The sequence below is a fragment of the Marmota monax genome, unplaced genomic scaffold (genome assembly GCF_021218885.2).
Source record: "Marmota monax isolate L192 unplaced genomic scaffold, Marmota_monax_Labrador192_F-V1.1 WCK01_AAM20220418_F8-fsc00272, whole genome shotgun sequence".
Classification (NCBI taxonomy): domain Eukaryota; kingdom Metazoa; phylum Chordata; class Mammalia; order Rodentia; family Sciuridae; genus Marmota; species Marmota monax.
In genome coordinates this window covers 90,334-114,646 of record NW_026694928.1, presented here as the reverse complement: position 1 = coordinate 114,646, position 24,313 = coordinate 90,334, and the positions used below count along the sequence as shown (strand labels likewise).

The 24,313-nt window shown below is 35.7% G+C and overlaps 1 protein-coding gene across 1 annotated transcript; it reads left to right on the top strand.

Annotated features, from left to right (window-relative positions):
• The first annotated feature begins 23,234 nt into the window (after positions 1–23,234).
• LOC124081162 (POM121-like protein 12) lies at positions 23,235–24,107 on the top strand. The gene has a single exon (XM_046427334.1). It carries the CDS (start codon positions 23,235–23,237, stop codon positions 24,105–24,107), a length of 873 nt encoding a protein of 290 aa, XP_046283290.1.
• Positions 24,108–24,313: the final 206 nt, after the last annotated feature.

The window sequence follows — 24,313 nt, the reverse complement described above, 5'->3', positions numbered from 1 at the left end:
ACATATCATCTTTCATACACTTGATTCAAGTGAGTTATGAACTCCCATTTTTACCCCAAATACAAATTGCAGAATCACATCAGTTACACATTCACATTTTTACATAATGCCATATTAGTGACTGTTGTATTCTGCTGCCTTTCCTATCCCCTACTATTCCCCCTCCCCTCCCCTCCCATCTTCCCTCTCTACCTCATCTGCTGTTGTTCAGTTCTCTCCCTTGTATCCACCCCCTTTCCCCTCACAACCTCTTATATGTGATTTTGTATAACATTGAGGGTTTCCTTCCATTTCCATGCAATTTCCCTTCTCTCTCCCTTTCCCTCCCACCACTTGTCTCTATTTAATGTTAATTTTTTTCTCATGCTCTTCCTCCCTGCTCAGTTCTTAGTTGCTCTCCTTAAATCAAAGAAGACATTTGGCATTTGTGTTTTAAGGATTGGCTAGCTTCACTTAGCATAATCTGCTCTAATGCCATCCATTAACCTGCAAATTCCATGATTTGTCATTTTTTAATGCAGAGTAATACTTCATTGTGTATAAATGCCACATTTTTTATCCATTCATCTATTGAAGGGCATCTAGGTTGGTTCCACAGTCTAGCTATTGTGAATTGTGCTGCTATGATCATTGATGTGGCAGTATCCCTATAGTATGCTCTTTTAAGGTCCTCAGGGAATAGTCCAAGAAGGGGAATAGCTGGGTCAAATGGTGGTTCCATTCCCAGCTTTCCCAGGAATCTGCATACTGCTTTCCAAATTGGCTGCACCAATTTGCAGTCCCACCAGCAATGTACAAGTGTACCCTTTTCCCCACATCCTCGCCAGCACTTATTGTTGTTTGACTTCATAATGGCTGCAAATCTTACTGGAGTGAGATGGTATCTTAGGGTGGTTTTGATTTGCATTTCTGTGACTGCTAGAGATGGTGATCATCTTTTCATGTATTTATTGATTGATTGTATGTCCTCCTCTGAGAAGTGTCTGTTCAGGTCCTTGGCCCATTTGTTGATAGGGTTATTTGTTATCTTATTGTTTAATTTTTTGAGTTCTTTGTATATTCTGGAAATTAGGGCTCTATCTGAAGTGTGAGGAGTAAAAATTTGTTCGCAGGATGTAGGTTCCCTATTTACTTCTCTTATTGTTTCTCTTGCTGAGAAAAAACTTTTTAGTTTAAGTAAGTCCCATTTGTTGATTCTTGTTATTAACTCTTGGGCTATGGGCGTCCTATTAAGGAATTTGGAGCCCGACCCCACAATATGTAGATCGGAGCCAACTTTTTCTTCTATCAGGCGCAGAGTCTCTGATTTGATATCAGCTCTTTGATCCATTTTGAGTTAACTTTTGTGCATGGCGAGAGAAAGGGGTTCAGCTTCATTTTGTTGCATATGGATTTCCAGTTTTCCCAGCACCATTTGTTGAAGTTGCTATCTTTCCTCCATTGCATACTTTTAGCCCCTTTATCAAATATAAGAAAGTTGTAATTTTGTGGATTGGTTTCTGTGTCCTCTATTCTGTACCATTGGTCCACCTGCCTATTTTGGTACCAGTACCATGCTGTTTTTGTTACTATTGCTCTGTAGTACAGTTTGAAAACTGGAATCGCTATACCTCCAGATTCACACTTCCTGCTTAGAATTGCTTTTGCTATTCTGGGTCTTTTGTTTCTCCATATGAAATTCATGATTGCTTTATCTATTTCTACAAAAAATGCCATTGGGATTTTGATTGGCATTGCATTGAACCTGTAGAGAACTTTGGGTAATGTTGCCATTTTGATGATGTTAGTTCTGCCTATCCATGAACAGGGTATATTTTTCCATCTTCTAAGATCTTCTTCTATTTCCCTCTTTAGGGTTCTGTAGTTTTCATTGTATAAATCTTTCACCTCTTTTGTTAGGTTGATTCCCAAGTATCTTATTTTTTTTTGAGGATATTGTGAATGGGGTGGTTTTCCTCATTTCCATTTAAGAAGTTTTCTTGCTGATATACAGGAATGCCTTTGATTTATGCATGTTGATTTTATATCCTGCCACTTTGCTGAATTCATTTATTAGTTCTAGTAGTTTCTTTGTAGACCCTTTTGGATCTTCTAGATAGAGAATCATGTTGTCAGCAAATAGTGATAATTTAAGTTCTTCTTTTCCTATTTTTATGCTTTTAATTTCTTTTGGCTGTCTAATTGCTCTGGCTAGTATTTCAAGAACTAAATTGAATAGAAGTGGTGATAGAGGGCATCCCTGTCTTGTTCCAGATTTTAGAGGGAATGCCTTCAGTTTTTCTCCATTTAGAATGATGCTAGCCTGAGGCTTAGCATATATAGCTTTTACAATGTTGAGGTAAGTTCCTGTTATCCCTAGTTTTTCTAATGTTTTGAACATAAAGGGATGCTGTACTTTGTTGAATGCTTTTTCTGCATCTATCGAGATGATCATATGGTTCTTATGGTTAAGTCTATTGATGTGGTGAATAGCATTTATTGATTTCCCTATATTGAACCAACCAACCTTGCATCCCAGGGATGAATCCTACTTGATCATGGTGCACAATTTTTTTGATATGCTTTTGTATTCAATTCGCCAGGATTTTATTGAGAATTTTTGCATCTAAGTTCATTAGAAATATTGGTCTGTAGTTTTCTTTCTTTGAAGTGTCTTTGTCTGGTTTCGGGATCAGGGTGATGTTGGCCTCATAGAATGAATTTGGAAGAGCTCCTTCTTTTTCTGTTTCTTGAAATAGCTTGAAAAGTATTGGTATTAATTCTTCTTTGAAGGTTTTGTAAAACTCCACTGTATACCCATCCGGTCCAGGGCTTTTCTTGGTTGGTAGTCTTTTGATGGCTTCTTCTATTTCTTCCTTTGTTATTGGTCTGTTTAAATTGTGTGTGTCCTCCTGACTCAATCTGGGCAAATCGTATGACTTAAGAAATTTATCGATATCTTCACTATCTTCTATTTTATTGGAATATAGGGTTTCAAAATACTTTCTAATTATCTTCTGTATTTCTGTAGTGTCTGTTGTGATATTGCCTTTTTCATCCCGTATGTTAGTAATTTGAGTTCTCTCTCTTCTTCTCTTCGTTAGCATGCCTAAGGGCCTGTCGATCTTATTTATTTTTTCAAAGAACCAACTTTTAGTTTTATCATTTTTTTCAATGTTTTGTTTTTGTTTCAATTTTGTTGATTTCTGCTCTAATTTTAATTATTTCTTGTCTTCTACTACATTTGCTGTTGTTTTGCTCTTCCTTTTCTAGGTTTTTGAGGTGTAGTGTGAGTTCATTTATTTGTTGGTTTTTTCTTTTTTTGAGGAAAGAACTCCAAGAAATGAATTTCCCTCTTAAAACTGCTTTCATTGTGTCTCATAGATTCCCGTATGTTGTGTCTGTATTGTCATTTGTCTCTAAGAATTTTTTTATCTCCTCTTTTATGTCTTCTGTAACCCATTAATCATTCAGTAACATATTGTTCATTTTCCATGTGATGTAGGATTTTTCCTTCCTTCTTTTATCATTGATTTCCAGTTTCATTCCCTTATGATCAGACATGGTGCATGGTATTATCTCCACACCTTTATATTTACTGAGAGTCGCCCTATGGCATAATATATGGTCTATCTTTGAGTAGGATCCATGTGCGGCTGAGAAGAACGTGTATCCACTTGATGATGGTTGATATATTCTATATATGTCGGTTAAGTCTAGGTTATTGATTGCATTATTGAGTTTTATAGTTTCTTTGTTCAGCTTTTGTCTAGAGGATCTGTCCAATGTTGTGGTCTATTTGACTCTTGAACTTGAGCAGAGTTTGTTTTATGAACGTTGCAGCACCATTGTTTGGTGCATAAAAATTGATAATTGTTATGTCTTGTTGGTGGATGGTTCCTTTTAACAGTATATAGTGTCCTTCTTTATCCCTTTTGATTAACTTAGGTTTGAAGTTGATTTTATTCGATATGAGTATGGCCACTCCTGCTTGCTTCCGAGGGCCATGTGAGTGGTATGATTTTTCCCAACCTTTCACCTTCAGCCTGTGTATGTCTTTTCCTAACATATGATTCTCCTGAAGGCAGCATATTGTTGGATTTGTTTTTTTAATCCAGGTTACTAGCCTATGTCTCTTGATTGGTGAATTTAAGCCATTAACACTTAAGGTTACAATTGAAATATGGTTTGTACTTCCAGTCATGTTTATTTATTTATTTATTTTAGTTTGGCTAGTTTTTCCTCTTTGGTTATTTTTCTTCCCCCTTACTGATATACCTCCCACTGTTAGTTTTGGGTGCTATTTTTCAATTCCTCTTCTTGTAGTATTTTGCTCAAAATGCTTTGCAGTGCTGGTTTTCTGGCTGCGAATTCTTTTAGCTTTTGTTTATTGTGAAATATTTTAATTTCATTGTCAAATCTGAAGCTTAATTTTGCTGGATACAGTATTCTTGGTTGGAATCCATTATTTTTCAGTGTTTGAATTATGTTGTTCCAGGATCTTCTTGCTTTCAAAGTCTGTGATGAAAAATCAGTCATTAACCTAATTGGTTTACCCCGAATGTAATCTGCCTCCTTTCTCTCATAGCTTTTAATGTTCTCTCCTTGTTCTGTATGTTGGCTATCTTCATGATTATATGTCTTAGAGTTGGTCTATTATGGTTTTGAATGTTTGGGGTCCTATAGGCTTCCAGGATTTGGTAATCCATTCCATCTTTCATCTCTGGGAAGTTTTCTAGGATTATTTCATTTAATAGGTTGTCCATTCCTTTGGTTTGAACCTCTATACCTTCTTCTACCCCAATGACTCTCAAGTTTGGTTTTTTTATGACATCCCATATCTCTTGGATAGATTGCTCGTGAAATTTAAGCATCCTTTCTGTGTTGACTGTATTCTTTTCAAGTTGATAAACTTTGTCTTCATTATCTGATGTTCTGACTTCTACTTGATCTAATCTATTTGTAATATTCTCCTTAGAGTTTTTAATTTGGTTTATGGTTTCCTGCATTTCTAGGATTACTGTTTGATTTTTTTTTTAAATCTCTATCTCCTGGTAAAGCTCGTTCTTTGCCATTTGAATTTGTTTGTTTAATTCGTTTTCAAAATATACTTTCATTGCTTGGATTTGCTGTCTCATGTCTTCTCTAATATTCCATTCCATCTGAGTTAGGTATGCCTTGAGTTCTTTCCCTGTCCATGTTTCTGATGCTTCTAGGTCCTCCTGTAGATTTAAGTTGTCCTGCATTTTTTGTAATCTTTTTTCCCTTGTTTTTTCATGTTGTTCACGTTACTTTCCAGCTCTGTTTGACTGCTGTGTATCTGCTTTCTCCTATAAATTTGTTTTGGTTTTATATATCTCTGTTGTCTCTCCTTTGTGGTGGGATACTATGCCTAGAAATGTTGGGCTTTATTATACTTTAAAGCTGATTCATTCAATTCATAAAAGGCTTCCGGATTCTGTATGCATATAGTGATTTGTTGTTTGTTCTTAGGACTTTGTGTTTAGGTTATATGCTATGATGGTATGAGGGTTAGTATGTCTTGGCTACTTTAGAAGATTGCTCTTCTGAAGGGGGATACCATCAGGTGATTGGATCAGGGTGTTGGTAGTAGCTAGGTATTTAGGAGCCCTATAGACCACCTTGAAACATTCACCTATTTGCATTTAGACAATTACACGTAATGGAAGACGTAATGCTTGGGATGAAAGTTGGGGGGTAGGGGAAAGAAGGTGCTCTTAGAAAGAAGGAGAGAGAGATAGATATATTAGAGGAGAATGAAAAGAACAATAAAACTTGAAACGGGAAGGAAAGAAAGAAGGAAAAGGGGAGAAAAGAACAGAGAGAGAAGACAAAAAAAAAAAAAAAAAGAAAAAATTGAAGTTTTAGAGATCCATTTTCTTCTCTTCCAGTAGGTGGAGCTGTGCCCTCCGAGCCAAGCTTCTGCCCTCTACGTGCTGATAGCAATCCCTGTAAGGCGGCTCCTGGGAGTCTCTCAATCTTGTCAGTCCAGAGCCATTTCACTTCTCCGGCCCCTCCCCCCTTCCTCCTGTCAGCCGGCCAGCCAGGTCCTGTTCACAAGAAGCGGTTCCCCAAAGATCTAGTTACACTTGCAGCCCCACCGCGCATCCCATTTAAGCCCCAGTGCTGTGGTAAACTGGCAGCTAGGACCTTGGGAGTCGCCGCTGGTGATATGGGGGGTTGGGGATCAGGAATCCCCTCTGCTTCCCTACAGACACACCCCCGGGGAGATCCCTGAGGTTTCCTGGCTGCTTGTATCTGGATGGGGTGGGAGTTACACACCTGCTAAAGTGGATTCCGCTGGGAAGGAATTCCGTTGGCCGAACTCTGGTGATGTCACCTCTCTGCTATGGCGGGCCCCAGGCTCCTTGCCAGAGTGTCCGAAGGGAGGGGTGGTACTGGTCCGTCCCCAGTTGGCCTCAGCTCCCCGCTCACTATTTCATGAAGGCTTGGCTAGAGACCTCTTCCTGCCACACTGCGTCTTGGAGGCTAGCCGCCCAGTCACAGTGGCTGCAGGCGGGCGGCCACACCGTGGCGCGCAGACAGCGGCTGGCGGGTCTGGACCTCTGCGTCTCTGGACCTCTGCATCTCGTGTCGGGGATTCACTCGTCTGGGGCAAACTGTCACCTCCAAAAATCCTAGTAGCTCCCGGCCGGTCTCTCTTCAGTGGAATTTTGCTAGGAGATTCTCAGCAGGTAGAATCTAAGCGTATCTATGCGTCTCTCTGACCCCATCACTGAGGGGGTACTGAAAGCGCTGCCTCTCCGCCCGCTGCCATGTTGGATCTCCCTTGCATTTTTCTAATTGCTACTGATGTTGAACTTTTTTTTCATATATTTCTTTTACACTAGTAATTGCTAATGCAAATACTTTCCTGGATTTAATCATAATCAATCACTTTTTTGTTTGTTGTTTAAAAAAGAGATATGATTATTAAGTAGTGAAAATATGAATTGTTAAATATGTAACTATAGCATTTATACTTGCCTCTGTAAAATCATCATTGAGATTATGACACAGAACATTTCTATTCTCCTAAATAAATGTCTGTATGTGTCCAGAACAGCATAGCCTTCTAGGTTCTGCGAACACATCTGAACACTTGTTGAATTTATTGGTAGATTGTTCCTTTCAATTTATTCTTCAGTACTGCCTTGTACAAAGGACAGATCATCATTTTTCCTACTGTTGATAGATATTTGAATATTTTCTTATTTTGTTGTAAAGAATATGCTTTCATCAGTCTTTTGTAAATGTATTTACAAAGTAAATTAGGAAGTGTTTTAAATTTAATGATAATGAAATTAAGACATGCTAAATATTGAGGGTCCCAGCTAAACCATGCTCAGAAGTAATTTATTATATATATATATATATATATATATATATATATATATATATATATATATTAATTTGTTCTCCTTAGTTATACATGGTAGTAGAATGCATTTTGACTTCTCATTCTTCTGGTTGTACATGATGTAGAGTTACACAGGTCAGGGAGTCATGTATGCACACAGGGTAACAATGTCGGATTCATTCTACTATCTTTTCTATCACCATGCCCCCTCCCCTCCTTTCACTCCCCTCTATCTAGTCCAAATTACCTCTATTCTCCACTCACCCCTTATTGTAAATAAGCATCTGTGTATCAGAGAAAACATTCAGCCTCTGGTTCTTTGGAATTGGCTTATTTTGCTTAGGATAACATTCTCCATTTTCATCCATTTACTGGCAAATGCCATAATTTCATTTCTCTTTAAGGCTGAGTAATATTCCATTGTCTATATACACCACATTTTCTTTATCCATTCATCTGTTGAAGGGCACCAAGATTGATTGCATAGGTTAGCTATTGTGAATTGAGCTGCTATAAATTTTAACGTGGCTGCATCCCTGTAGTATACTGTTTTTAAGTCCTTTGGGTATAAACCTAGGAATGGGATGACTGTATCAAACGGTGATTCCATTCCAAGTTTTCTTAGGAATCTCCACACTGATTTCTATAGTGGTTGTACCAATCTGTATTAAGACCAATAATAGTTTTGGTAAATAAAGTACATGACAGTTGATCTTTTAACTTTCAGATAAAGAGTTAAAAACTAGTATAAACAGGTTCCAAATATTGCAGAAGAATGTATCTATACTGAAAAATACTATATATATTAATTTGTAATTAACTATGGTGGCAGTTTTTTTTTATTTCTCCTATGTTTTAAAATTTGGAAAGTTAATAACTATGGTAAGATTACTTGTAATGAAACAGAAAAAAATATATAATAAAGGTAAATATACATAGTAAAGGTATCAATGAAAATAAAAGCTATCCTTTCAATAACTAATAAATTTGACAATAATCGAGAATCTTAGAGAAAATTTGAGCACATATAGGAACAAGCATATTCCTGTAAATAAAAAGATAAAAATTAGAAGAGAATAATATAATCAATTTTATGTCCCTAAATTTATAATATTAGATAAATGGCTGAATCCCTAGGAAAAAATCATCATGAGAAAATGAAAATATGAACTGAAAATTTTTATTGAATTTTTGGCATGAAGAAACTTTAACCCATAATTTTGAAAATTTCCCTCAAAAATATATGGCACATTTACTTCTTAACAAATGTTTATAAAATAAATAACATAAATCCTAGAAAAACCCTTTTGTAAATTAGAAAAAGAATAAAAATGCCAATTTACTTTCTGAAGATTAGCAGAATTTGATGCTAAAATCAGACAATTATTCAAAAAAGAACATTGCCATTTCTAGCTCTTAAATGAGAACATTAAAATAAAAGAACAAATTAAATCAATATATCAACATATAAAAAGAATACGTCATCATGATCAAGTTTATTTTACATTAGGACCTTAAGGTTAGTTTGGCATAAGTATTATCTGAATAGATGTGTAAAAAAGTTGTCTAATAAACTAGGACTTCAGAGAGATATTTTCAATCTTGAAAAACAAAACTAAAAATACAGAAAAGAAAGTTGAGATGTTTAGCCTATTTCTGTTGAGAAAAAAAGAACATTCCCTAACATTATTTGAATATTTTAAATATTAAATAAGACAAGATAGGAGAAGACACATAACAGGGTTCATGATGAAAGAATGATGTCCTATTTTGCAGAAAAAGTAATTTTATAAATCGACAAAAGAATATAAATGTACATTTTAAACAAATGACCTAGTACACATATTTTTTATTGAGCTCAACAACAACAAAAAAATGTCATATCTCTTTAGTTTTATTCTTTCCAAATACATTTAGCCTGCATTGAGTCCCAGGCAAAAATAGAGCATAGGACATTCTTCAGAATAACATGTCTACACCTTTCTAAAATTTGTCAGTAAAAAAAAAAAATTGTTGTTGTAGTAACAATTTAGATTGTTAAAAGAAACATATAGAATCATACATCAAATGAAAAGAATGAAACCACAATTGAGTACTAGAGTAAAAAACAACTACAAAGCACATTTTAGGAATATATAAAGCTCCATTTAATGGTGTTATTTAATTGATATCAATTTCTTTGGTTTACATAGGTAGAGGTCCTTGTTCTTCAACATTATTCTTTTTTTGGGGGGTGGGGTACTGAGGATTGATCTCAGGGGCACTCCACCACTGAGGCCATGCTCAGCCTTATATTTTTGTATTTTATTTAGAAACAGAGTCTCACTGAGTTGCTTAGTGCCTCCCCATTGCTGAGGCTGGCTTTGAACTCATGATCCCCCTGCCTCAGCCTCCTCCACTGGAATTACAGGTGTGTGCCACTGTGCCAGGCTGTAATACTATTCTTGAACATTAAAAGATATGAGTAGGCACTTAAAAGAAAGAAAATACTAATGGCCAATGACCAATGTCCCCAACCTTAAAAAATCTAAAAATACTAGTTAAAACTATAATTTAATAGCATTTCAAATATACCAGAATGTCAAAGAATTGTAATGTAAAAGACTTGTAATTCTAAATGTGTCCAAGAATGGGAAGTAGCTACAACCCCATATATTGCTAGTGATAGCATCAATCACACAACACCATTTTGAAAAATCATTTGGCATTATTATTAGAGTTGACTATTACCTAGCAGTTTCACTTATTAGTCTGAAACCAAAAGAAATGTAGACATATGTATTTCAGAGATGCCTAGAGAATTATTCACAGCTGACTTAGTCATACTAGTTAAAACTGAAAACACAACAAAAAAAACTGAAAACAATATAAACACTTTTATCAATAAAAAGTATCTATAAATTATGGTGTATCTACACAACAAAATTGTGGGAAAAAAACTAAAATTAACAAATTGCTATTACATGAAATAGGAAACAAAGTCTAAAATATAATGTTAAACCAGTGAAAGTGAATAAAAATTATTACATAAGGTATGCTTTTATTCACATAAAAATTTTAAAAATAGCAAAATTCTTCAATTATGCTAGAACTCTGAATGATGCTTTATTTCTGGGGTGGGCGTGGATTTAGTAGTGACTATTACATCAGGTCTCCAGAGGACTTAGTATGTTTTATTTCTCAACTAAGACAATAATTATATGATGCATTCACTTTGTAATGAATCATCCTGTTCAATTTGTGCCTTTTCCTTTAGGCTTTACTGAAAGATGAGAGGTTATTACCAAAAAAAGCTTTGCTGTGGTCTGCAATGCCATGGATTCATAACAGAGAGCATATTCATATCCCCAGCAACCTTACCAGCTCTCCTAGACAGTTGGTGTTTATTTATCACAAGAACACAGTGGTAAAAACTGCTCATAAAAATCTTTCTTGATCATTTTAATTATAAAAGAAAAAGTATATTTTCTAATGAAATTTACATGTCTAAATTATTTCATATCTGAAAACTTCAACAGAGGGTCAAAAGGAAAGAAATAATCTCTGAAAAGCTGAAATGAGATTAAAATGATATTTGATCCAAAGTCCCTTAGACTCCTGAATTATGTCTTACAAAGGGCTGTTTTCTCAAAGAACTCTCTGAAGAATGGAAAGGACACAAGGTACAGTGTGACCTATAATTTACTTCCAAATCCCTATTTCAAACCCGGTGGAGTGAGGCTAGACTACATGGAGAATTTCTACGCTGAAACAAAAGATGTTCCTTGAACCAGAACCCAATTACAGACCAAAATACTTAGCTTCTTTTTACACATTTGAACTTTAAACCTACTACTGCACCAAAAAGAAAAAAAGAAAAATAGAAATGGATGGAAGGGGTTTTGAGCATGCTAGCAAATGAGGTAGGAGAAGGGAAATGACAAGAATACAAAATCCAGTGCAAGAGGGGTGTCCCACCTCCCACAGGCATCCCCATATCAGGGCTGGGAAGCCAGAGAAGATACTTTTAAATATATATATATATATATATATATATATATATATATATATATACACATATATAATATAATATAGAACTTACAAGTATATATACATAGGTATATATGTATGTACATACATATAAATACATATATATAAGATATATATGCATACATAGATTTCTTTCAAAATATAATTTTATAAATTTTAACTCTACCAGTTTCTAGAACCTGGCTAAGTAATTGTAACTTCTGCCTCCTGAGTGAGTGTGTGTGTGTGTGTGTGTGTTTATTCGCATGCGTTTGTGTGTGCACCTTAGTGTGTAGCACACTGAGGAGCTGAAAGTATCCTCTTGTGCTTGCTAATGGAATGCAATCAAATTTCTCTCAGGTTACTGTTGAAAGAAAAGTATTCCTGTGAACTAAACAGAACTGTCCCCACATAAAATAACTCAAGCCACATAAGAAACTAACCAATTCATGTTTTTTTTTTTTTTTTTAATTTTTGTTGTTTGTTTGTTTGCTTGCTTTTGCTTTTCTTTTAATTTGGGAAAGATTCTACTAAGTAACTGAAAATTGAGGACAAGATCCCTTTCCCAGAGCAAATGAAGTAAGGACTATATAACTTAGGGTTTCAGAATAGCAAATGCACTCAGATCAGTCTACGTGGCCGTATGTTTTCCATCTTGTCTAAAAACTGTGCAGTAATATGGTATAATCTAAACTTTTATATGATAGTTGATAGCATTGTTAGGGACACTGGTGGTTTTTTAAATTTTTTTATTTGTATTCTTTAGACTCAATGAATCCTGGGTACTTTAACAGTTTGACTCAGTTTGCATTTAATCATCAAAGACCTTGTCTACTATGCATCCTTGATCACTAAACACATTTACTGATTTATTGTTATTTTCAGGATTGCATTAATCTGTCATTGACTCCCTGCTATAGTCCATTAATGAAGATGTTAAATGAGATTTGAATGAACACCATTCCTGGGAATGGCTCTGTGTAGAGCAATGCACAGTGATTTAGTAATAGCATTTAATTTTTTTGCCCCTATTGGAGTGTGTATATGTAAATCAATTTAAATTAATGTCACAATATTAATATTTCATGAAATAATGTATTAAACTGTGTACTAAGATGCCTAAATAGTACAACTCCCGCTGTTGACTCAAGCATTAATCTGGGCAATTTCACTTTCAAATGTCAACTTGCAAATGCACATATTTCCTTAAGAACAGGCAATGGGACAGGTGGGTCTTACTTCTTTGAACACAACTGGTTTGAATGCAAATGTAAATTCCAGGCATCTCAGTCAGTAGAAGAGCATTTATTGAAAGTCAATCAAGCAGATCACTAAATCCAATGCCCTTTACACAGACCTGTCATAGGATTTTATACCTCCACCCAAAGAGCATGCTGTGTAGCTTGGATTTTACTGTCAATGACCTCTCCTTGTCCCACACAACAAGCTCAAAATAACATTAGAAAAGATTAAGACCATTGTCTTCCTTTTTCATTTTTTAAAGATATAATATCATAATGTCATTATATCTTGACAAAATTCATTTTATTAAAGTAAAGCTTGCAATTATATGATATTTGTCATTCAACAATGTTTTCCTTTGACTTATTCCTTTGGCAAAATTTGATTTATTTTTTAAAGAGCTGTGAGCTAGATACACAACATGCTTTCAAAGAGATGGTATATGTCTAATCACCAATCTTTACACATACAATGAAAACCAATGTAATATGCAAGCTGTCAAAGGAACTAAAACATTAAAAAAATATATACAAATATTATAGAAGGTTGCTGTTTCTCCGTTTTAATTATTAAGAACAAAAGTTGAAGATATGACTCTTACAACATGAAATAATGCTCCAATTTAACTCTTTATTTCAGAATTCTCTCCTTTTTGAGACATTGAATTCAATGACTTATTAAACATCTTGGTCACATGGTTACCTCAAACATACACCTGGAGCAAAATTTAGTTTCTCCTTGTCATTTGAAGCTTTCATTTTTTGGTCCTTATTTTGTTGAAATAAGTTATAATGCACCTAATTTGTCCCTGTTGTGGCTTATTTTTAAGGTATCTCCCCCAAAGTTCATGAGTAATACAATGCAAGAAAATTTAGAGGTGAAAGATCCAGTTATAAAAGATTCTTAACCTAATCAGTTTTTTAATTCAATGACAAGGATTAACTTGATAGTAACTGTAGACAGGTGGAGTGAGTTTGGAGGAGATAGTCACTAGAGGCTTTCCCTGGAAGGTCTCATCTTTTCTGTGTCCCCTTCTCTCTTATTTTGTCTCTGTTTTCTGGTTCCCACTCACAAGCTGAGCAATTTTCCTCTATTTTGCCTTTCTATCATGATGTTCTCCCTTACATCTGGCCTAAAACAAGGGATTCAGCCAACTGAGAACTGAACCTCTAAAACAGTGAGCCAAAATAAAGTTTTTCTACTCTAAATTGTTCTTTTCAGGTACTTTGATGAAAAGTTAATACAATCAAAACTTCTTGGTAAGGAGTTTTGTATTTTACTCTCCAATCCAATTTATATTGAGTTTTTGAATATGGTAAAAGATAAGGAACTAATTTACTGTTTTACACACTAATATCTAGTTTTCCCAACACCATTTGTTGGAGAGATTATGCTTTCTCCACTTGTGTACCCTTGGTACCCTTTAGTGGTATTTCTTCAAAGAAGACATGAAAATAGCCAACAATGAAACCCTCTCCAACCTTACCCCACCTGCCTGTCCTTCAAACTAGGATGGACTAATTAGGTTCCATTTCTCATAAACCAATCATTTACCTCTAAATATTCCTGCATTAATGAAGGAGCTTTTGAAAATTGTCAATAGGAATGTTCATCACTGCTAATCATCAAGGAAATGCAAATCAAATCCATGAATCATCACACCAAGAAGGATGAGTATTGTAAAAAATGTTGGTAAGGATGTGGAGAAATAATAAACCTTGCATACTGTTAGTAAGAATGCAAAATAATGGCATCTCTTTGGAAAACAATTTGAAGGTTCCCGAAAACATTAAAAATAAAACTACATATGGTCCAGCAATAATTTTAGGTATTTATCTAAATTAATTGAAGTAAGGATTCCAAAGAGATGTTAGTACTCTCATGTTCACTTCAGTAATATAGGTATTATTCATAATACCTATATACAACCCAAATTTATACTGATAAATGGATGAAGGAAATATAATACATATGTATGCACAATAGAACATACTCTGCCTTTACAAAAAAGAAAGAACACTTTGCAATATGTGGCAGTATTGATATACTTTGAGGACATCAGGATATGCAAATTAAGCAAATCACCAAAAGAAAAATGCTGCCTATTTCTACTTACGTGATGTATATAAAACAGTCAAATTCATATCATCAATGATTGGGATGCTGTTTACCATAACATGAAGGGAGAAGGAAATGGAACATTATTAATCAATAGACATAAAATTTCAGTTAAGATGAACAAAATCAAGTCAATGTTATATAACAATAATTATACACATAAACTTTTAAAGACAATAGATCTCATTTTAAGAGTTCTTACTTCAATAAATACATAAAAAGAAAAAACCTGAATACATTTCAAAATGGAAACATAGAGGAAAAATGAGACTAGAGAGGATCTGAATAACACTCTTAACAATTTGAATTTGTGAGTATTACATTTTCTTTTCATGCACATAAACAATGTTTATTTTTGAAAAGTCACATCATAGGATACAACAGATTAACTTCTCCAGAAACAAAACAAAATTACAGAACATGTGTTTGCCAACAATGCAATAAAAATCAGAACTCAATAAAATGTGACAACTAAAACAGAAAGAAAAGCTACACATTTTTTTGGAAGTTTAAGCCATTCAAAAGTTTAAGCTGTTTATTCTTAAAAGAACAAAAATCTGGATTGACACTGACAAAAAATGTATAGTTTTTAAAAACACTGTTTTTTTCGGTTGTTGATGGACCTTTATTTTATTCATTTATTTATATGTGGTGCTGAGAATCAACTCTACCATTGAGCCACAACCCCAGCGCCCCTACCCCCGCATATTTTTATATAGAAATAAAATGGTGGATATGGAAATTTATAAGTTAAAATGTATATTTTTAAAAAGTAGAAAAGCTGGTACACAGTTCAACTTAACAGGTTGAGAAAACAACTAAGCAAACAAAAAGTTGAAGAAATAAAAATTGCAAAAATTATATCTTATAACTAGAGCATCCTAAAGTAACTTGACATCACTAATTCTATAATGCTTATCTTAGAATCCTGTTGTTCTTCCTGTTTCATCAATCTATATTTTCTAATCATAGTTTATAACCTATAACTTATTTAACTGTATTGATTAATTCAGACCATAACAGATGCATGCTTTATGATGACCAAATGTTTTTAATTTATGGTATTTTTAATATGTTTAAGGATAGTATCCCAATTTCAAGTGAACTCAAGACTATTTGCAATAATCCTAATAAAAGAAGACCCAGCTATCAAAGTGCACGTACTCCAATGCATTCTGATGCCAATACCTGTGGCGCTCATCTTTCTTAAAAGCTACAAAACTCCGTTTCCTGCTGTGACTCCAGGGCACCAAAGAGCTTCTCTGGAAATCACCCTTTCATTATGTCTTTGTAATTACTGTTTTCTGTCTGATGAATCTTACACAAGCTGTGAGACTTTGAATTATGGATCTAGGAGTTATAAGAACTAGCTGCAGTTTGCTCAGCTGTGCCTGTCTGTCCTTACAGCCTCTGTCACAGCTCTCCACTCCACATCTGTATTCATCTTCAGTGAGTTGATCACAATTCTAACTTACAGGACCTTGGGGTGAATTTCTCATTTAACAAGCGTTGTGTATCCATGGCGGGGAAGGGATTGTATACAGCAACACACAAGATACATAATCTTTGCCCTTAGAACTTTCATTTTCTGGAAGAAACAGTGCAGCGTGAAATATCACTTCTATTTTTATTTTATGGATTGAAAGTTTTGACTCTAGTATTTTATCTTAACCAGATTTTAGCAAATACACATTTTGTTCCATGTGTATATGGCAAATTACTGGATGCATAATAGGAGCTCAATCAAGGAAAAAGAGCAATGACTTGAAGCCTTTTTCTAAAACAATGGAAATATAAATCTAAATGTAAACTTTCTTAGAAAAGCAGAGTTCATGAGTGGAGGGTAAATTTTGAATTTTTTCACATTGCAGGAAATAGTCTTTCAATAAACATTTATTAAGTGCCAACACATATACCACCTATTATATTCCATACTCGATTCACAGTCTGGTGATAGGGAATTAATTCATGAGTCAGTGCACAGTTTTGAGTTTCAATCACATTACACAGTAGTACAGCGGACAAGTGTCATTTTCCTGATCAAAGGTCAAATCTTTTTATGAATGAGCATGCTTCTCTAACAGAGCACAGCTGTGGACAAATAAACAGAGCAGGATGGAAGGAAAAAGCTGCATATGGGAGCAAGTCAACTCTTAAGTGCGCCCCCACCTGGCAAAAAAAAATGGGATGACAGAGGTCACAGCACACAAGATATCCCAGGGCTTTTCTACCAGGATGAAAATCACATTCACTAGGAGGGTTTGAAAATATATTTTAAACATATTCCCAGAAACTCCTGAAAGCCCTTTAAGTTAGAATAAAAGATATAATAGAATAGAAGGTAGGACATGGAGTTTTGCAGGTCATTTTAATGTTCATTTGGAGCTGAGAATATTGGAACTGCACATCTCAAACGTTAACATATACATGTTCCACCTGGGGATGTTAGTATCATGCTGAGGCTGATTTAATTGTTCTGAGCTAGAACTGAGGTTCTGCATTTCTAATCAGCAGCCAGATTATGTCCAAGATTGCTGGCTCTTCAATAGCTTATTAACTGTTAGAAATGCACAATTTGGGGGCACACACTAGTCTACTAAATCATAACCTGCATCTTCGAAATATTTCCAGATAACTCAAATGAATGCTAAATTTTGTGAAAGGCTTCTTAAATGTATGTTTTATACCAAATGAGGATAATAATACTCAATGTACTTTAGATGTTACATGGTATTCTCCTTCTACTTAATGATGTAATTTAAATCCATATAAAACTAACAAATTCCAGGTCCTAAAACCAGATAACATACAAAATAAAGCCTATAGCTGTAGTTTTCATAGTAGGGTACCCCAGCCAGCACAATCAGCATTACTGGGAAGATGACAGAAGTGAAAATTTAGAGGACCCACCCAGGCCTAGTTTGTTTCAGCAAGGCCTCCACGTGATTATGATGTTACATACTTGGTTTGAAAATTACTAATTTATAAAATTACTATAATTATAATATTATTGCAATGCAATAATACTAAAACTATAAAATCATCATAACACTATTGAACTACTAGTATATAAAATTATTATAATACCTCTATAATGTAGAAGTTAAAATAATTTAAAGAACACAAACTATATTCATATGTTCATCTTAACTCTCTTAAAATAAAAGTAATTCAAGGAAATAGTATATTGATCAGTGTATTGTAAAGTGAGATGGGGTATCATAAGTGGATGTTTTAGAAATCCCCAGAAAAATGAATGTGATGAATCATCAAGCAAACAAACATGTACGTGCATTCACTCATACAGGCACTGGAGTTAAAGTCAAAACCATATCCAGAGAGATCACAAAGCAAACAAACTAAGAATTTTAGAAAGTTCTATAAAAAAATTTGGAAAGACTAAAGATTAAGACTAAGATTAATATAAGATTAATACTAATATTAATCTAAGACTAAGATTCCTGTATACAGAACCAGTTTCTCTTGTCCCCCTTAAAATAATGGGTAGAGTTGGAAAATAAATAAATTTATGAAGTTTCTCAACTAACTGGTGAATGAACTACTATGGAGGGTTTTTAAGATTAGGAAGTCAATGAACTAGATAAAAAGAGATAGATATGGTAAATATCAAGTTAATTTTGAATTTAATGATCTAAAAACTTAAAAAAAAGTCTTTAGAAAAAGTAGTAAACAAACTATAACTACAACTATTGTGAGTTTCTCAAAAATATATTCAAATTGTATGTTATGAACATGCTGGCATATGTCTATACCTATATGTCTTCATGACCTTGGGTTTAGCAAATATTTTAAATTGGATTTCACTCAATTTAAAAGTTTTCTTTTTCTTTGTTGCAAAGAATGCATTCAGAAAATCCATAGAATGGTAAAAATATTTGAAAATTATATACAATCATAATATAAAATGAACACTTATGACTCAAAAACAAAAAAGATAAAGAAACTAGTTACATAAAATTGAGAAATAGAGTAGATATTTTTTCAAAACAGAAATGTAAACAGACAATAAGCACAAAATCTGTCCCACACCATTAACCATTAAGGGAATAGAAATTCAACCACAATGGGATATCATTTCATATAAAGAAGAACGTCTAGAATAAAAAAAAATCAGAAAATAATCAGTGTTGGGGACAATGCAGAAATACTGGAACTTTCATACATTGTTGGTGAGAATGTGAAATGGTCTGGTGGTGTCCCGAATAATTCAATAAAGAGTTATACATGTTCCAGAAATTCTACCCTAAAGTATAAACCAAGATAAATAAAAATAGTTGAGCAGGAAATGCTTATACATAATATTTATTGGAACATTATTCATAAGAACCCATAGATGGAAACAACCCACAGGTTCACCAACTGACGAAAGGATAAACAAATGTGGTATAGATAGCCATACAATGGGATAATTTTTTAACATAAAAAGAAATGAACTGTATGCTTGAACATAGATAACCATGAACGTGAAAGTAGTAAAAGAAATCAGTTAAAAAGGGCCACGTGTTATACAATTCCATTTCTATGTAGAGACAGAAAGTACGTTAGTGGTTGTTTACATTTGAGAATAGGGATGGGAAGGTAGCAAAGTGGCAGCCATCTGGTATAGGTTTCTTTCTTGGTGATGAAAATATTCAAATTTACTATAGTGATGGGTACACAGATCTATGAAATACTAAAAGTATTAAATTCTAAAGTTAAATGGGTAAATTGTGTGGTATATGAGTCATATTGCAAGTTGTTTTAATGCCTGATGTGGTGGCACATGCATGTAATCCCACCCACTCGAGAGGCTGAGGCAAGAGGAATAGCCCATTTCAGAGTAGCTGGATGACTTACTGACCCGTTTAAAAATAAAAAATAAATTAAAAAACTAGGTGGTAGCATAGTGGTAGAGTATCCCTGGATTCAATCCCAGGTACCAGGGTAAACAAAAAGAAAAAAGAAAAGCTTTTTTAAAGGTTTACTGAAGAACACTCCCAAGTCAAAGAATATATGAAAACAGTGGTCAGAATTTGATAAAAAGTTATTGGACATAAAATTACCTCTACAAGCATGAAACAAAGTAAAGATCCCAGGCACAAAAACAAGACACACAAAGAACAAATATATAGGTAACAGGACTCAGGAAAAAAAAAGGCAAATTATGAGGTAAGATTTCTGTCAGAAAAATGTGATTAGTGATATGTGTGTACTATTTTTTCAATAAGAGTTTTAGAATGATTTAGCACCTTAAACTCTCTGAATGTATGATATAATTTAAACATTAACATTAAACAACTTTTAAAAAGAATTTTTTAATATTTGAGCACTTATAGACTTCTAGATAATACCTGACCAGTATTCTTCAAATGTATCATGGGCATAGAAAACAAGGAAGGACTGAGAAAATCAGAGGAGACTAAAAGGAATTAATTCATGGAAAAGAAAAGGGAATGAAAGGAAAAACCAGTGAAATCCAGAGTCTAGAGTTCACCTAATAGCATTGAACAGATATTAATTTCTTAATTTTGATAAACATACCATAGTTATATGATGATATCTGAGAAAGAATAAAACAGAGCTTCTCAGTCTTTGTGGTATCCACATGCATCAGAGGGTAGTATGTGGTGCACTGCAGGACATTTAGCTGCTTTCCTGACCTACACAGATTACACATGCATAGTATACCCAGCCTCGGAACTCCAGCCCTACATCAAGACCCTGGGTGGATGGATGGGGGGTCGGACAGTGAAGTCACCTTTATTTGGATACCACTGGACTACATTAATTTCTAATATTAGCTAGCCAGAAAAATCCTATTATCTTTTGTGATATGGGAAGGAAAAAAATCAGAGAGGTTCAATACCTATGAAAACCCCTCTTAACTAACATTTCCTAGTGAAGGTACATGCAGATGTGAATAACTTACGGCTGCCATAGCGGTTTTTAAAGAAAATTTATGTACAAACCAAAATGATACCTATTAGGTTTTACTGCAAACAGGACATAGAAAGCTGTTGAACTGAAAATTTTCTTTTCTTTTTTTTTTCTTTTCTTTCTTTCTTTTTTTTTTTAAGAGCTTTAGAGTTGTATATAGTAGTTGGGTCAGGAAATGTGTACTTTAAGAAATCCATACCCTACATAGCTGTCCACTATGATGATAATACCACTCTAAGAAGTTTCATAGCTAGAAAAGGCATTGCCGTTATCAAGAAATACTTTGTTAGGAAAATTAGAGCTTGGAATTTAATTTTATTTCCAAAATCATGTTACTTAAGGAATTGCGGATATGAAAACAAATTTGGATTTCATTCTGCAGAACTCTTCCTTCCTCCTTCCCCAACAGTTGGCTCCTCTCTGGACTGTGGAAAACTTGTAAACTTTCTTATTAAGCATGTCCATGCCATTCACTGGTCTCTCAGAACCTGCAAGAACCTGTTGTCTGCTCTTAGATTGGGTTCTTACTCTTCCAGCCTTTTACTTTCTGTCCCTCAGCATTGAAGACAGCTCAAGACCTGATCTCTGTACACCCTTCTGAGGAAAATGTTCCCAAGAACAGTTTTATAGAACCTTGAACAACCTTCCAACTTGATCACTATAATCAATTACACAGTATCTGTCAAACACATTATTTTTGTAGTCATTTCTTTTTAACAGACTTTTATAGTAGTGAATCTTTCTAGTCTGAATACTATTAGTCTATTTTCTATTACTCTAGTGAAATAATGGAGACAGGTTACTTTATGAACAAAAGATGTTGAGCCCAGCTTCTAGTACTGGGTTGAAGGGCATGGTACTGACATCAGCTCTGCTCTGGTAAAGATCTCATGGTGGATGCTATTACAATGTGAGATCACATATAAGACAGAGAGATCATATCTCCAAGCAGGTTCCCAGAAAGGAAGTCAAAGAGATAGGACACAGCCATGGTCCCTAATAACAACCCTCTTGTGAGAATATACTTAGGAGTCTTGTGAGAACAACAAGGAAGACACACACCCAATTATCTCACCTCTTAGCATGTCATTGAAAACAAGCTTCCAAAACATGAATCATTGGGAGATAAAGCTAAGCCATACACAAATTACAACACATAGATTACTAGTCAAAATAAACAAAAAAAAAAGAAATGAAAAGAAAAAGAAAAAAGAAAGAAAAAATGCATTAATATTCAGAGAAGAAAATCTGTATACGAATGTATGAAAGATTAAAATTATGGAAGCATCTACTTAAAACATAAACCATAGTCTACCACCAACATTTCCTTAAGAGAAAAATTGCAAAAAGTGATATTAAGAAACATGCTAGAAGAATAAAAATGTATCCCACTTACGAAACAAAAACCTCTATTTATTTTTCCTTAAAAACATTCAAGTGAATTATACTCATTTTTAATAATTATGAAAGAAAATGTCCTTCTGTCAATAGCCTTCATGCAATTTTTATGAACTGCAGAAGTTATTATACTTTCTCTCTGTAAATGTCAAGTACAAAAATAAGGCAACTTTGATGGTCAGATGTAACATGATACAGATGCTGAGAACAGTTCAGTAACTTCTTAAAAAGATAAATCTAGAGTTACCGAATGAGTTAGCAGTTCTGCTCCCAGCTTCATACTAAAGAGAAAGGACGACATTTGTTCCCACAAAATATTGTATATGAATTCTTACAGCACTACTATTCATAGTAGTTCAAGGGTGAAAACAGGCTAAATGTCCATCAAGTGATGAAAGGATAAACAAATACACTGTATCCGTTCAATGGAGTAATCTTTGGACAGAAAGAAGTACATGTCACAACAAGGTCACTATGCTAAAGGAAAGAAGCCAGTCACAAAAGACCACATCCTTTAATATTCTATTTATATGAAAGTCCACAGAGGGAAATCTGTAAAGTCAAAAATGAGATTAGTGATTTCTGGGGCTGGGAGAAGAGTTAGAAAGTTATGGCTATGGAGTGCAGGGTTTCTTCCTAAGAAATGTTTCATATTTCTTATATTGACTGTGATGATGGGTGTGTATCTGTGTATGTACTAAAAACCCCTGAATTATACACTTTACTTGGTGGAGAGTATGGATGGATGGATGGTATGCAGATGATATGACAGTAAGGATGTTAGAGAGAGACCAATAACCAGACAGAGGATACAGACAAGAGTTGTTAGCCCCTCCTTGGGAGAAAAACAGTTGCTATGAACAATAGGGTGGGTTGAAAGAGAAGAGGCTTGAGCCTCAAGTTTCTTGCACAGGGCCAGCTAACCTTGGCTGTTGCAACGCTTGGGATCCTCGCCTGCTCGTGTCTTTGGCACCCACCTGACGCGTGGTCTGGGTGTGTGAACCGTTTCAGCGTCCACCACCAGTGTCCATTCCCCACGCGCTTTCCTCGTGCCCAGGTGCCAACGGCCACCAGAGCCCTGGGCACTTTGCCTCTGGCAGCGTCTGCAGACATAGGGAACTTCTGGAAGCCGAATCCCTACTAGAGGCCGGGACCCTGTCGCCCGGTTCCCATGGGTAGCACCCTGAGTTCGCCTCAGCCCGCGCCGCCACCCCGGGTCCGGGGACGCCTGAACCCTCAGCTCCAGTTGACCTCGGCTCCAGCTCTGGACCCTGTTCAGCATGGCCACAGTGATAGCTGTGTCCGGAGCGGGCCGGTTCCCAAGATGCCGCTGGCCTGGAATTTCACCAAGCCAGGGAAGGAAGGCGCTTGGGGGCGCTTCTCTACCCCAGAGACCCTGATGGGGCCGGATCTTTCCAGCGCTTGGGAGAATTACTTGAAGCGGCGGCTCTGGAATGCCCGGAACCCAAGACGGACCTGGAGCCCAGTGACCATCAAGATCGCTGCTCCTCAGCGCAGGGACAGCCCACTGGCATCCCAGGGACAGGGAGGCCCCTCTGCTGGGCGCAGAGTCTCTGAAGAGCGCCTAGACCCCTGCTCTAGGGAGAACGTGCTGAGAGCGCTCAGCGAGTGTAAGAAAGGGAACAGGAGGTTTGATGGACCACTGTGGTTTGAAATCCCAGAGATCAAGAGCAGGAGGCAGAACCCAGAGCCCAGGCCATCTGCCTTCAAGCCTCGAATAAAAAATGGAGTGGTGCCTGCCTTTGTGCCAAGACCTGGGCCTCTGACTCCAAGTATCTACACCTGGAGCGTTAGCCTCTGTGATGTGGAGACTGACTACCCAGCCTACGTGGAGCCTTCCTTGTCTGCCCCCCAGCCTGGCCAAGGGGCCACAACCATGCAGGGCACTGAGTCTCGCCTGGAGAGCTGGGAGAAGATACGGCCTTCCTGTGGCCTTCACAGGCCTCCTGAGCATCAGAGAGGTGCCTGTAGAGTCCCAATCATCCCTGAGGGCACCCAGTCTGCTGGTCCTTTTGGCTTCTGAATCCAGCTCTGCCAATTCCTTCCGGAGACTTCAGCCTATGTATCTACTTTCGCCGTCTGACCTCCAGGTTCCACCATAGCCTGGGTCCCTGATGCTCCAGCTTACCAAGTACTTACTGCTGCATCTTCCTTACCCGCCAACCCCCCAGACCAGCCTGTCCTTACTCTGCAAACCCACACTGGAGAATTGTTCATATTGAAACCTTT